The sequence below is a fragment of the Salvelinus namaycush genome, chromosome 8, assembly GCF_016432855.1.
Source record: "Salvelinus namaycush isolate Seneca chromosome 8, SaNama_1.0, whole genome shotgun sequence".
In the NCBI taxonomy this organism is placed as follows: Eukaryota; Metazoa; Chordata; class Actinopteri; order Salmoniformes; family Salmonidae; genus Salvelinus; species Salvelinus namaycush.
The window spans coordinates 59,112,906-59,126,328 of NC_052314.1; the positions used below are offsets into that span (position 1 = coordinate 59,112,906).

The 13,423-nt window shown below is 43.0% G+C and overlaps 1 protein-coding gene across 2 annotated transcripts; it reads right to left on the reverse strand.

Annotated features, from left to right (window-relative positions):
* Positions 1–6,023: 6,023 nt before the first annotated feature.
* Positions 6,024–13,219, reverse strand: LOC120052960 (zinc finger protein 500-like). 2 transcript variants are annotated; one of them, XM_039000205.1, is made up of 6 exons: positions 12,732–13,219; positions 12,045–12,181; positions 11,711–11,872; positions 9,131–9,295; positions 7,637–7,748; positions 6,024–7,408 (listed from the first exon to the last, which is right to left on the reverse strand). In XM_039000205.1, exons 1-6 carry the CDS (start codon positions 13,012–13,014, stop codon positions 6,450–6,452), a joined length of 1,818 nt encoding a protein of 605 aa, XP_038856133.1. In that variant the 5' UTR covers positions 13,015–13,219; the 3' UTR covers positions 6,024–6,449. The 2 variants fall into 2 exon arrangements, with proteins under 2 accessions (XP_038856133.1, XP_038856132.1); XM_039000204.1 differs by lacking the exons at positions 6,024–7,408; positions 7,637–7,748; positions 9,131–9,295 and having other exon boundaries at positions 9,854–11,872; positions 12,051–12,181.
* Between the last annotated feature and the right edge of the window lie 204 nt (positions 13,220–13,423).

Genomic DNA, 13,423 nt, shown 5'->3' on the forward strand with positions numbered 1-13,423 from the left:
AAGGGGATTTAACAGATTTTACAGTGATTATATATATACACTGCTCAAAAAATAAAGGGAACACTTAAACAACACAATGTAACTCCAAGTCAATCACACTTCTGTGAAATCAAACTGTCCACTTAGGAAGCAACACTGATTGACAATAAATGTCACATGCTGTTGTGCAAATGGAATAGACAAAAGGTGGAAATTATAGGCAATTAGCAAGACACCCCCAATAAAGGAGTGGTTCTGCAGGTGGTGACCACAGACCACTTCTCAGTTCCTATGCTTTCTGGCTGATGTTTTGGTCACTTTTGAATGCTGGCGGTGCTTTCACTCTAGTGGTAGCATGAGACGGAGTCTACAACCCACACAAGTGGCTCAGGTAGTGCAGCTCATCCAGGACGGCACATCAATGCGAGCTGTGGCAAGAAGGTTTGCTGTGTCTGTCAGCGTAGTGTCCAGAGCATGGAGGCGCTACCAGGAGACAGGCCAGTACATCAGGAGACGTGGAGGAGGCCGTAGGAGGGCAACAACCCGGCAGCAGGACCGCTACCTCCGCCTTTGTGCAAGGAGGAGCACTGCCAGAGCCCTGCAAAATGACCTCCAGCAGGCCACATTATTTCATTATTTCACTTATAATTCACTATATCACAATTCCAGTGGGTCAGAAGTTTACATACATTAAGTTGACTGTGCCTTTAAACAGCTTGGAAAATTCCAGAAAATTATGTCATGGCTTTAGACGCTTCTGATAGGCTAATTGACATAATTTGAGTCAATTGGAGGTGTACCTGTGGATGTATTTCAAGGCCTACCTTCAAACTCAGTGCCTCTTTGCTTGACATCATGGGAAAATCAAAAGAAATCAGCCAAGACCTCAGAAAAAAAATTGTAGACCTCCACTAGTCTGGTTCATCCTTGGGAGCAATTTCCAAATGCCTGAAGGTACCACGTTGATCTGTACAAACAATAGTAAGCAAGTATAAACACCACGGGACCACGCAGCCGTCATACCGCTCAGGAAGGAGACGCGCTCTGTCTCCTAGAGATGAATGTACTTTGGTGTGAAAAGTGCAAATCAATCCCAGAACAACAGCAAAGGACCTTGTGAAGATGTTGGAGGAAACAGGTACAAAAGTATCTATATCCACAGTAATACGAGTCCTATATCGACATAACCGGAAAGGCTGCTTAGCAAGGAAGAAGCCACTGCTCCATATCTGCCATAAAAAAAGCCAGACTACAGTTTGCAACTGCAAATGAGGACAAAGATTGTACTTTTTGGAGAAATGTAACAAAAATAGCCAAAATGACCATTGTTATGTTTGGAGGGAAAAGTGGGAGGCTTGCAAGCCGAAGAACGCCATCCCAACCGTGAAGCACAGGGGTTGGTTGCAGCATCATGTTGTGGGGGTGCTTTGCTGCAGGAGGGACTGGTGCATTTCAGAAAATAGATGGCATCATGAGGGGGGGAAATGATGTGGATATATTGAAGCAACATCTCAAGACATCAGTCAGGAAGTTAAAGCTTGATCGCAAATGGGTCTTCCAAATGGACAATGACCCCAAGCATACTTCCAAAGTTGTGGCAAAATGGCTTAAGGACAATAAAGTCAAGGCATTGGAGTGGCCAAGCCCTGACCTCAATCCCATAGAAAATTTGTGGGCAGAACTGAAAAAGTGTGTGCTCGCAAGGAGGCCTACAAACCTGACTCAGTTACACCAGCTCTGTCAGGAGGAATGGGCCAAAATTCACCCAACTTAATGTGGGAAGCATGTGGAAGGCTACCTGAAATGTTTGACCAAAGTTAAACAATTTAAAGGCAATGCTACCAAATACTACTTGAGTGTATGTAAACTTCTGACCCATTGGGAATGTGATGAAAGAAATAAAAGATGAAAGAAATAATTCTCTCTAGTATTATTCGGACATTTAACATTCTTAAAATAAAGTTGTGATCCTTACTAGGATTAAATGTCAGGAATTGTGAAAAACTGAGTTTAAATGTATTTGGCTAAGGTGTATGTAAACTTCCGACTTCAACTGTAAATGGAAACTGAAATCTGGACATTGACTAACCAGAATAACCTACTGTTTTTTGGCAAACTCCAATAATGGTAGTCCCGTGCGAATCAACATCCCCGTGTTTTTAGATTAATGTCTGAGTTTGACAGTTGTTTCTCGCGATTTGAGCAAGAAAACAATAACTGATTCGATAAATTGAGCAAAGTGCTGCTCATGGCCTATATATGAAGGGTCTGCATGTATCGACTTTTACAGTGAATGCTTTTGTTTATACGTTTTGTGCGAATGAATTGAACATCACCAAATCCACAATTGAAAAATATGGCGACTATTTAATGCAACCCTTGTTGTTAATAGATCGCAAAGCAGCATACATCTGAGCTAAACTTTTGGAACAAGTTCACTTTCTCACCCATAGCCTAAAAACGCATGTCAAGCGAAAATTAGCTGTTTAGCTCACACCTGAAGGCTGGGGGGCATTTAGGACGTATTCTACTGCGGATAGCTAAAATATCCGAATGATTATGATCACACTTCCTCAATTCAAATATTATGGCGACACTTTACCAAATATGGTTTGGTATGGTTTAGAAACTTTTGAACCAAACTCAAGTTATCAGCGTAGCCTGTCATCACCTGGACTTCTTAAATAATCTTCACGCCTAGAAAAAAACCTATAGGCTTCCGTCATAACTGTCAATTTATAGAAAAATAAAGAAACCATCACAGGAGGCAATAAAACGAATCCCGTCCGAATCGTCCACCGGGATAACTGACATTATGGGGTAATAAATACATAACCAAGGTTCTCTAGTAATACTAGTCCCGTGAGAATAGGGCTATAGCCTTCATAATAACTCCTGCAGAATTAAGTATTTATTGCACTGAAATGATACACCAAATGTAGGCAATTTCTTTCTGCATCTTGAGATAATGCAATGCTCAATTAGATACCATCTTGATGAAGGCGCTGTCTTCATCATAAAAGCCTCATAAAAACTGATAGTATTTTAACCACATCAAATATGCATCGAAGCCGAACTGAAATCTTATCAGAAACACGTTGGGCCGTTTTCACAGGTTCATTTTTCCTGACAACCTGTCAAACTGTCAAACATCAAACTGATGTCATTTGAAGATTTTGCACAGAAAATGTTTCCCGTTATTTTTTCTTTATTGTATTTTTTCCCAAGTACCTAAACGTCTTTACCAATGTCAACTAGATCGAAGTATTCATTCTATCGATCTATTACATTATTCTACTGAGCTAGGGTATAGTTAGTCTTCTAGGGCAACATAATGACAAAAGAGAAGCTACAATGTATCTAATTATAAACAAGTTGATCAATAGCATACCAAAATGTCGGACGTTATAAGTTGAAACATATCTATATAGGGCAACAAAAAATAAAACCCTGCACCCCCTGTCAAAAAATCGTTCTGCAGTCTTTGACTGTAGCCAATAGCGCATTTTCTATATGAACTATAGGGCTAGGGTTGGGAGTGGGCTTCAGAATTTATTTATTTTTTCATGAGCATGGCCTTATTTCTATTACAGCATATTGGATAACTTTCATTCATATTCCATTCACCCAGTTCAATGTAACATTGATAGGTTTAGGCTACTACATGATACTCAAATTTTCCCTATACCAATTATGAGGTTGCTACCACCTAGCCTATGAATGAAAGTTTACAATGTAGGTGCACACAGGTCGACAGAAATATTTGAGGTGACAGACAGTTACACATGGACAAACAGTGACACATTCAATACCGCCTTGCACACTCTTGCCTGCATCTAGCTGATCTAATGTGTAATCATTCGTCCAACAGTTGCAAATGAGTTTCCATTGGACAATTCAGGTATGTTTGTCCCCGTTTAGTTCCATTTGCTTACGTTTAAGAAACGTTTTTCAACAGAATGGGCATAAACACAGTTCACTTTCATAGCGGCCACGTTGTATTCCATTACAAAAGTGTTTTAATCAATGATTTGGTGGTGTAAATATATTTAACAGTCTTATCTTATCTAATGTTTCACTATTAAAAAAAATAAAATGAAATTCAAGTCCTCCCCTTCCTCCTCTGAGGAACCTCCACTGGTGTGATGAGATCAGATGTGATGTATACTATTCTCAATGAAAGTCTTAGAATGAAAAGTCACATTTCGTGTTTATTAAACATAAACAAGTGTTAAATACACCAACATACACCTGTCTCAACTACAAATCTGTATGATAAACTACATTCATTTTCTCATTAAGTGTCTTTGGAAAGAAATTAAGTAGTTGAATAGCATTTGTGAACATAATATAGCCTACGCAGTACAAACACAATATGTAACAGACTTTCTAGGCTTATAAATGCCTTAAATATCACACAATGTCTGGATGCAATATTCTACCCAGGAATATTCAACACTGTTACTCTCATTATTCCAAATGCATCTGCTGACAAAAATGACAATTCATGTTTGTCTTTAATTCAGGGTTTGAGTGGTATGGTTACTTTCTATGTTATAGAGTGCAATGGTTTTCTATTGGTGTATCCTGAGGTAGCTCCTCTCTGAGAATCTCTTCCCACAGTGTGTACAGGCAAACAGCCTCTCCCGTGTGGACCTTCAGGTGCATCTTCAGCTGGTGCTGGCTGGAGAATCTCTTCTCACAATAGGGTCAGCTGGAGGATTTCTCCCTTGTGTGGACTCTCTGGTGCCTCTTCAGGTTGCCAGCATGGGCAAAGTGCATGTGACACTGTGTACAGCTGAAGGGTTCCTCCCCATTGTGGACACCCCTATGCCTGATAAGGTTACTCAGGAAGGAGAAGCTCTTGTAACATAGCTTACACTTGAAGGGCCTCTCCTTGGTGTGAACGGTCTGGTGTTGCTTCACATAGTTTGCCTCAGAGAAGCGCTTCCCACACGTGGGGCAGGCATACGGTTTGTCGGCGTCCGTCCTAATGCGTCGCTTCCCACGTTGTGACCCAGAGGTAGAAGCAGGAGCCACCACCCTCAGGTCATTAGTCTTTGAGCTCCCTCCTTGACCTCTAACCATTGTTTGGGTGTTGTTGAGATTGGGTGCTGTGTTATAGGCTAGGTACCTCTTGTGGTGAACACCCATCCTGACCCTGTCTGTATTGGTGGGGTAACCATGAGGTAACTGAGGATGGCTAGACCCAGGCCTTCTATGAACCCAGTCATTAGGCATTAGATGAGATCCTGAAGGAGAAGACAGACTTCCTGTTAGACTACCACCAAGGGGCTCACCCACCACTGTTTGTGAAGGCTGAAGCCCAGGGTGACCTTCTCTGTTCATCATGGACACTGTGGTATTTGTATCATAGGAACATGAAGGTCTATCTCTATCAGCCCCAGGCCCTGCTTCATCCCTGCACTGAGACTGTGAAGAGAAGGGTCTGGGCTGCAGACTGGATCCCTGACTGGAGCCTCTGTCTCTCTGATGACCACCAGGATTGAGGTTATTCAATCCACCTGTCCACTGGTTGTGTTCTGTGTGGTGGTGGAGTCTCTGTCCCTCACGGTTGGGTCCTGGTTCCAACTCGGGAAGGAAGAGTGATGGCTCCTGATCCAGGGTACTGATCCGGGGCCAGGGTTTGTGCCCAGCCACCTCAGAGGTCCAGTGTCTCCCGCCAGCAACACCGGATATCAGCAGGTCCTCGTGGACTGCAGACTGTAAACACAAATTGTACAGAAAAGCATAGCAGTTTATATAAGAAACTCTGCTGTACACACAGAAACATGACATTATAAAATGTTAACCACAGTCAAGTCCATCTCTAACACTGTGATTGAAGTACCTAACAATATGGAGCCATTGGGGTTTATTATAAAACAATTCCGCATGTGTTGACTCAAGAATTAAGTATACTGTTCTGGTTAGACTGAGTTAAGGGAAACTCAGTCTCTGCAATGATACAAAAATAACCAAGTTAGACAGCACAGAGTCAATTTTGTATTTAATTTCACAAAATGATCATACACTAAGACAACTTGAAGTATAGTACTTTTATTGCACAAAACGATACGTGACAAATATAATAACTTTTCTCACTATGGTAACACTTGACCTTTTCTGTAAATCTGGTACCCTCGCTTTAAATTGAATTTTTTTGAATACATTGGAAAAGGTTCAACATTACATAACACACAACTTCACGTGAAGTAAACATGAATTAAGGCACCATCATTATCTCACTATAAAACACCAGTATCAACCTAAAGGGGGAAAATGTGTCACTCTTCATCAGTGAAGCATTTGTACAGACACCATCACACCAACCATCACCATATCATCTACTCTGTCTCATCATACTCATTCTTTCTTCAGTTCACCTCATCCAGTTCCCTGCTACATCCAAAACAAACAGAATTAACTACAAACAAACTAGCTAGTACTACATAACATGTTACTATACTCTATACATGGGCCATGTGCATTTTCTGCTGGTGTATCCTAAGGTAGCTCCTCTCGGAGAACCTCTTCCCGCAGTGCATACAGGCAAACGGCCTCTCTCCCGTGTGGACCTTCAGGTGCATCTTCAGCTGGTGCTGGTGGGAGAACCTCTTCTCACACTGGGGGCAGCTGAAAGGTTTCTCCCCTGTGTGGACCCTCTGGTGTCTCTTCAGGTGGTGCTGATGGGAGAACCTCTTCTCACACAATTGGCAGCTGAATGGTTTCTCCCCCGTGTGCATCCTCTGGTGGATCTCCACCTGTTTGGGGAAACTGAAGGCTTTCCCACAGAATGAACACGGGAAGCGCTTCTCTTTGCCACAGGATCTACTGATAATGTCACTACTACTGTCATTTGTCAATGGGCTGGTGCTGCCATTTAGTGTTGAGGCACTGGCATTGTCTGAGGTCTGGTTTAACATAAGGAGAGTGTGAGGAGGACAAAGACCAGGGACTGTCTGTGTTGTCGCAGGGTCCATGTTCCAGTTGATAGATCCTATAGAAGGCAGGCTGAAGGCAGCACCTGTTAGGGGGTTAACCTGAGGCGCCATCAGTCTCTCTGAATCACAACTATAGGAGCAGGACGGAGCGTCGCTAGCCGAGTCTGTGTCTGTTCTCTCCCGCCTCATATGGACACCTCCCCGTCCCCGCAGACCAAATCTATGCCTCGCCCTGGTCACAGCCAGTCTGTTGTCATGGAGACTAAGATCGATTGTTGTTTTGTGTCCCACTATCTGTTTCTGGTTAACAGTGTTGTTCCCCAGCCCAGAGTTGAGGACGCTGTCCCATCCACTGACCTCCACTATGTCACCTCTGGTCCTGGCCTGCTCAGTGATGTTGTCCCCTGGGCGCTTGACTGCACTGGTCTGGGTCTGGGAATCCAAGATGAGAGCCCAGTCTCCTCTGTTAGCCTCCAGCCAACCACCTGCAGGAAGAGGTTACAAAATAGACTTTACATGGCAGAGAACTCTACATATGTCGTTTTTTAACCTGGTCAATCACCTGGTCAAGTTCATACATTATAATGTGTGGGTTTTATATGTAAACATAAGTTGTATTTATGAATGAAAAAAAAAAAAAGAATAGCCAGGTGCATCACTATTCCCATTGAAGATCTATTACTGTATGTAGGCTATATGTATTTCTCCCTTACCTTGCTCCCCCATCTTTAGTCTACTCAGCAGATCAATGCTCTCTGGTCCATCTTCTATTGTCTCCTCTTTGACCAGCAGCAGATCAGGCTTCCAATCCTCCATGTCTACTGACTGTAAGAGATACAGAGTGAGAGGATGTTGGATCAAGAAATCTGATATGAGCAACCTGCTATGGAGCATTTTCTGATTGGGCAATGAGGGATTGCTGTGAGTACTATGCAAACAGGTCAATTTATTTGATACTATGCAAACGTGTTAGTTGATTTGATTACTTGATACTCTTTAACAGTTTGATAATTTAAAAGGCACAGTCCCACACCTAAGACAAAATTAATCAAGACCTCATTAGTTCATTTGATTACTTGACAGTTGTGATGGATTTATTTATTTTTTACCCAGTTTTCTCCAAAATTTCGTGGTATCCAATTGGTAATTACAGTCTTGACTCATTGCTGCAACTCCCGTATGGACATGGGAGAGGCGAAGGTCGAGAGCCGTGTGTCCTCCGAAACACAACCCAACCAAGCTGCACTGCTTCTTGACACAATGCCCACTTAACCCGGAAGCCAGCCGCACCAATGTGTCGGAGGAAACACCGTGCAGCGTGCACTGCGCCCGGCCCGCTACAGGAGTCGCTAGTGCACGATGGGACAAGGACATCCCTGTCGGCCAAACCCTCACCTAACCCGGATGACGCTGGGCCAATTGTGCGCCGCCCCATGGGTCTCCCGGTCGCGGCCGGGTGCGACAGAGCCTGGACTCGAACCCAGGATCTCTAGTGGTACAGCTAGCACTGCCATGCAGTGCCTTAGACCACTGCGCCACTCGGAAGAGATGTTTGTGCATTTCTAATAACCAATTTCTGTGTTCATGCAAGTGACTGACTGAACAAATCCTCACTATCAGTATCTGCAATTTGGCAGTACACCCAGAACTTTGTTTTGAGAACGAAAGGATATCTCAGTTTCAAGGTCTCAGCTTGTACAGAAGAAGCCTCATGAGGTATTCGTCTGTCACATGCATGAACCAAATGTTAATGATTAATTAATTATGAATGATGAATAAGCTAAATCATGCAAATATAACTTGCCTGCGTAAATATTTAAGAGAACTAACGGGACTGCCCCGGTGGAGCTCACTTCAGACCGATACCTTATGCATCTAAGTTTGACTGACCTCTCAGCATGCTGGTAATAAACAATGATTCATTTAAGATTGACTTTGAGTGTCCCATGTGTAGAATTTCCATGACACTCTTTAATGGTTTGACAATTCAAAGGCATGGTGCCACACTTAAGACACAATTATTAAAACCTGGGCCTGTATCCACAAAGTCTCAGAGTAGGATTGCTGATCTAGGATCCTTCCATATAAATCTTATTCATTATGCTCTAAAAGACAAAACTGATCCTAGATCAGCACGCATACGCTGAGTAGCTTTGTGGATATGCCGCTGACCTAAAACCATTCAGACAGTAGTTCAGTGGGCTCACCTCAGTGAGACTGTGTGTGGTGCTGTGCTGCTCAGCTGGTTCCTCTGTGGGTTCAGGAGGAGGTGTAGTCTGGTTGTCCTCCATGACCATGGTCTCCTCAGGGTTCCCCAGACCCTCCTCACACCCCTCCTCCTTGACCAGCAGCACCTCTGGACCCTCCTCCTCCTGGAAGAGACAAGTGATACAGATTACACAGACATACACTCCCTCAGGTACGTACACACAGATAATAAACACACTTTCAACATGGAGTGTTTACCCATCCCCACTACGGTTGAGTCCTATACTGTAGTCACAGAATGACTTCATTGTTTTTAAACCCATCATGGTGGACATAAATATGATGTGGGTAAAAATAAGTCAGCTATGATAAGTCAAAAGTCATCAGACAAACCTGACAAAACTATTCTGATGTGTACAGTAGGTGTTTGTTGGTGTGTGGGTATCACAGGAGGTTGGTGGCACCTTAATTGGGGAGAACGGGCTTGTGTTAATGACTGGAGCGGAAAAGGTGGAATGGTATCAAATACATCAAACACATGGTTTCCAGGTGTTTGATGTCACTCCATTTGCCATTCTCCTCTCAGCAGCCTCCTGTGGTGGGTATGTGTAGGTATATTTAGTAAGTGCAAAATGTATATTGGTTAAAACGTTGTGTTTATGCAGAATAGGGTGAGATCAGATGTGATGTATACTAAAGAGTCTGAATGACAGTCTTAGAATGAAAAGTCACATTTTGTGTTTATTAAACATAAACGAGTTCTAAATACACCATATGAAAATCACACATACACGTCTCAGAAACAAATCTGTATTTACTCGATAAACTGCATTTCTTTTCTCATTAAAAGTGTCTTGGGAATTTTTTGGGTAGTTGAAAGGAAGTAATGGATTTAACATCAAATGTACAGTACAAACACAATATGAAACAGACTCATTAGGCTTATATATATATATATGCCTTATATATCACACAATGTCTGGATGCAATATTCTACCCAGGAATATTTAACACTGAAATCTGTTACTCAGATTACTCCTTGTTTAGCCTCATGCTTCAACACTCTTAGTTATTGCGGAAATTGACCCACTACTGCTGTTTACTTTGTGCATCTAAGTCAGAGATCATCAACTAGATTCAGCTACGGGCCAATATCTTTCTTGCAGATTGTCAAGGGGCCGGAACATAATTATCATTTGTAGACTGAAAATTGACCGCAAGAAGACCAAACAGATATATTTGACAAAAATATAATAATTTCAAACCTTGCTTAAATTTGTATATGATCACATATATCTTTCTATTAGGCATGGGAATACTCAGGATTCCAAAATTAAAATCAATTGGAACTGATTTGCTGGTATTTTATGTCCAACAATAAAAACAAATACAAATGTATTAGTTTTAATTGCTCAGAAAACTCAACCGCGGGCCGCCAGTTGGTGAACCCGGATCTACATCATCTCGCTGAGTCTACCTTTACGTAGTGTTGAATATTCAACACTGAAATCTGTTACTCTTGTTATTCCAAATGCATCTGTGGATCTTTTCTGCTGACAACAATGACAATTCATGTTCGTTTTTAATGCAGGAGGTGCTCAACACGTCAGAAGCTATAGAGTGGAATGGTTTTTCTTCTGGTGTATCTTGAGGTAGCTCCTCTCTGAGAACCTCTTCCCACATTGTGTACAGGTGAACGGCCTCTCTCCTGTGTGGACCTTCAGGTGCGTCTTCAGCAGGTGCTGACGGGAGAACCTCTTATCACACTGGGGGCAGCTGAAGGGTTTTTCCCCTGTGTGGACCTTCTGGTGCCTCTTCAGGCTGCCAGACTGGGCGAAGCGCATGTGACACTGGGGGCAGCTGTATGGTTTCTCTCCTGTGTGGACCCTCTGGTGGATCTCCACCTTCTGGGCGCAGCTGAAGCCTTTGTTACAGAACATGCAGAGGAACCGTTTCTCTTTACTATTGCCTGATGTTGCTCCCCTTCCCTGAGCCTGGGCTCTAGCCCTGTCGTCTGAGTTCAATAGCTGATTGAAAATGATACGCCCGTGTGAATCGGAAGGCCCCATCGACGTGGACACTAAGCTTTCCCTGTAATCTAAGAAATCTCTGCCTTGTGAGTGTCCATCGCCTAGGTGACTATCTGCATTCCATGTGGGAGGAGTGTCGCCCTCCACTTTCACAGTCACTTCATCTACAACTAGACCCTCCCCTTTCTTATCTAGGCACCCTTCAGAGTACACACTACTACTGTACCGATTCCAGTCTCCTCTAGACAGATCAGTCTGTGTCTCTAAACCCAAGGGCATGCTGCCAGGGTCCATCTCTGTAGTGTAAGAACAACATGGATCATCGCCAGCATTTAACACATCACCTGAATCTGGATTGGAATGAACAGTCCTCGGGTTACTGTAAAGTAAATATTCTGAGCTTGGAGCAGGAGGACACCCCAGTCCCCCAAGCCCCAGTCTCTCAGAGTCTGACCTGTGGTCAGATCCTGTGTGTAAAAGCCTTTGTGTTACTGTTAAAGTCTCTGTGTCGGTCTCTGACTTGAGGACGGTGTTCAGCGTTCCACTGACCTCCGTGATGCTGTGTCGGGTCCTGGGCTGCACTGGGGCGGGGTCCTCCGTGGCTACAGGGAGTGCTCCAGTCCCTCCAGTCTTGATGTCTCCGCTGTGCCGTGGGTCTTCCTCTTCTTCAGACCTATCCAGCTTGACCCCAGGACTTTCAGCCTCTGCAGACTGACACAAGAAGAGAGGAGGCTATTGGATAACAATGTCATAGGGAAGTCTCACAAGCTCCTCTATGGCAGATAAATTAGGATGTACATGTAAGCAAGTGAATAGCTGAATAGCCTTTCTGAAATAAACTGGCCACATTTGATGTACTGTAATTTTGATGTAATACTATTACACTAACCTCTATCATGATAACGTGCTGGGTTGAGGTTCCACTCCCATCATCAACGGTGATTGGTTGTTCATCTCTCCATGTATTGTGTCCCGCTGGCTTCACAAAGCTCCTGTGGCCTCCAGTGAGATTTCCTTCACCTGAGAGAGTGATTGGGGGAAAAGAGGTGGTTAAATTAGGTACTGTCAATGCCTACCTCTATGTTGTAGACTATTCACAATTTTAACAAGATCTAGAATTGGCAAGGATGTAAGGTAACACTTCGCATAACTTATTGATATACTATTTATTGATTTATGTATTATGTTCCATGTATCACATTGTTTTCATTGAGTAAATAATAGGAAATGCAGTAAATCAAGAATCTGGTTAGAATATGATATTGTGTCCTTGTGCAAGATAGCTAAGTAATCAGGGGAATTATTGCATACTGTCCAAAAACTGACCAAGACCAAATTCTGGGTAACACATCTGAACACATGTACAGAGGGGAATGGGGCTACTGTACTGAGCTATATATGAACATCACAGGAGGTTGGTGGCAGCTTAATTGGGGAGGACGGGCTCGTGGTAATGGCTGGAGCAGAATTAGTAGAACGGTATCAATGTGTAGTAGTAGAACGGTATCATTTGCGCCGTTCCAGACATTATTATGAGCTATCCTCCCCTCAGCAGCCTCCACTGACGTACCTCTTGCGATTCCTCTGTATCGGTCGAGGATCTTGACACTACTGGGACGACTGGCGAGGACGCGCTCTCGCATTGTCCTCTCTGCGCGCTCCCGTGTCGTCTTCAATTCCAGTAGCTGTAGTTTCCTCCGCAATGCCCTGTTTTCTTTCTGGCTTTGAGTTATTTCTAAACGAAACACTGCATAGTCGTCGTCTACGAGTTTACATATATCTGCCACGGCTGCATTCGCTAGCACCTCCATGATGGAGGCTATTTGAGTGTGAAAAACCATACAGTTAGCCATTGTTAGCTAACGTTAGCAGCTTGCGTTACCTAGATAACGTATATCGAACAAGTCCTTTTCCCAACGCGAATTAAAGACTACATGGGATGAGTATGTAATGCTGTTAAGTTAAAATAGTCATATTTTGAGTTCCATGGTGTTAAAAAAGTATAATTAACGACAATAAAAACGCTAACGTGGAAATTGTTCCTGGTCACTGTTCACTTCCGTTTACTTCTTCTTCTATGAAGTTTAACGGCGGTTGGCAACCAATTTGTTGCATTACCGCCACCTACTAGACTGCAGTACAACTCCCTTATACTTTGCTTGAAAAATAAAAATGTAAGAAATAAATACCCTACCATCTAACTTACTAATTTCAAAATTATATAAAATAAAATTAGCACCACCCTACTCCACTAATTAACTG

What these genes read in the sequence shown, in the direction of transcription:
- LOC120052960 (XM_039000205.1), bottom strand. Translation starts at nt 13,014, where the DNA reads ATGGCTAACTGTATGGTTTTTCACACTCAAATAGCCTCCATCATGGAG. An exon ending in TTATCATGATAGAGGTTAGT is followed by an intron (nt 11,873 to 12,044) that starts GTAATAGTATTA and finishes TTCTTGTGTCAG; the next exon opens with TCTGCAGAGGCTGAAAGTCC. An exon ending in CCCGACACAGCATCACGGAG is followed by an intron (nt 9,296 to 11,710) that starts GTCAGTGGAACG and finishes TGTCTCTTCCAG; the next exon opens with GAGGAGGAGGGTCCAGAGGT.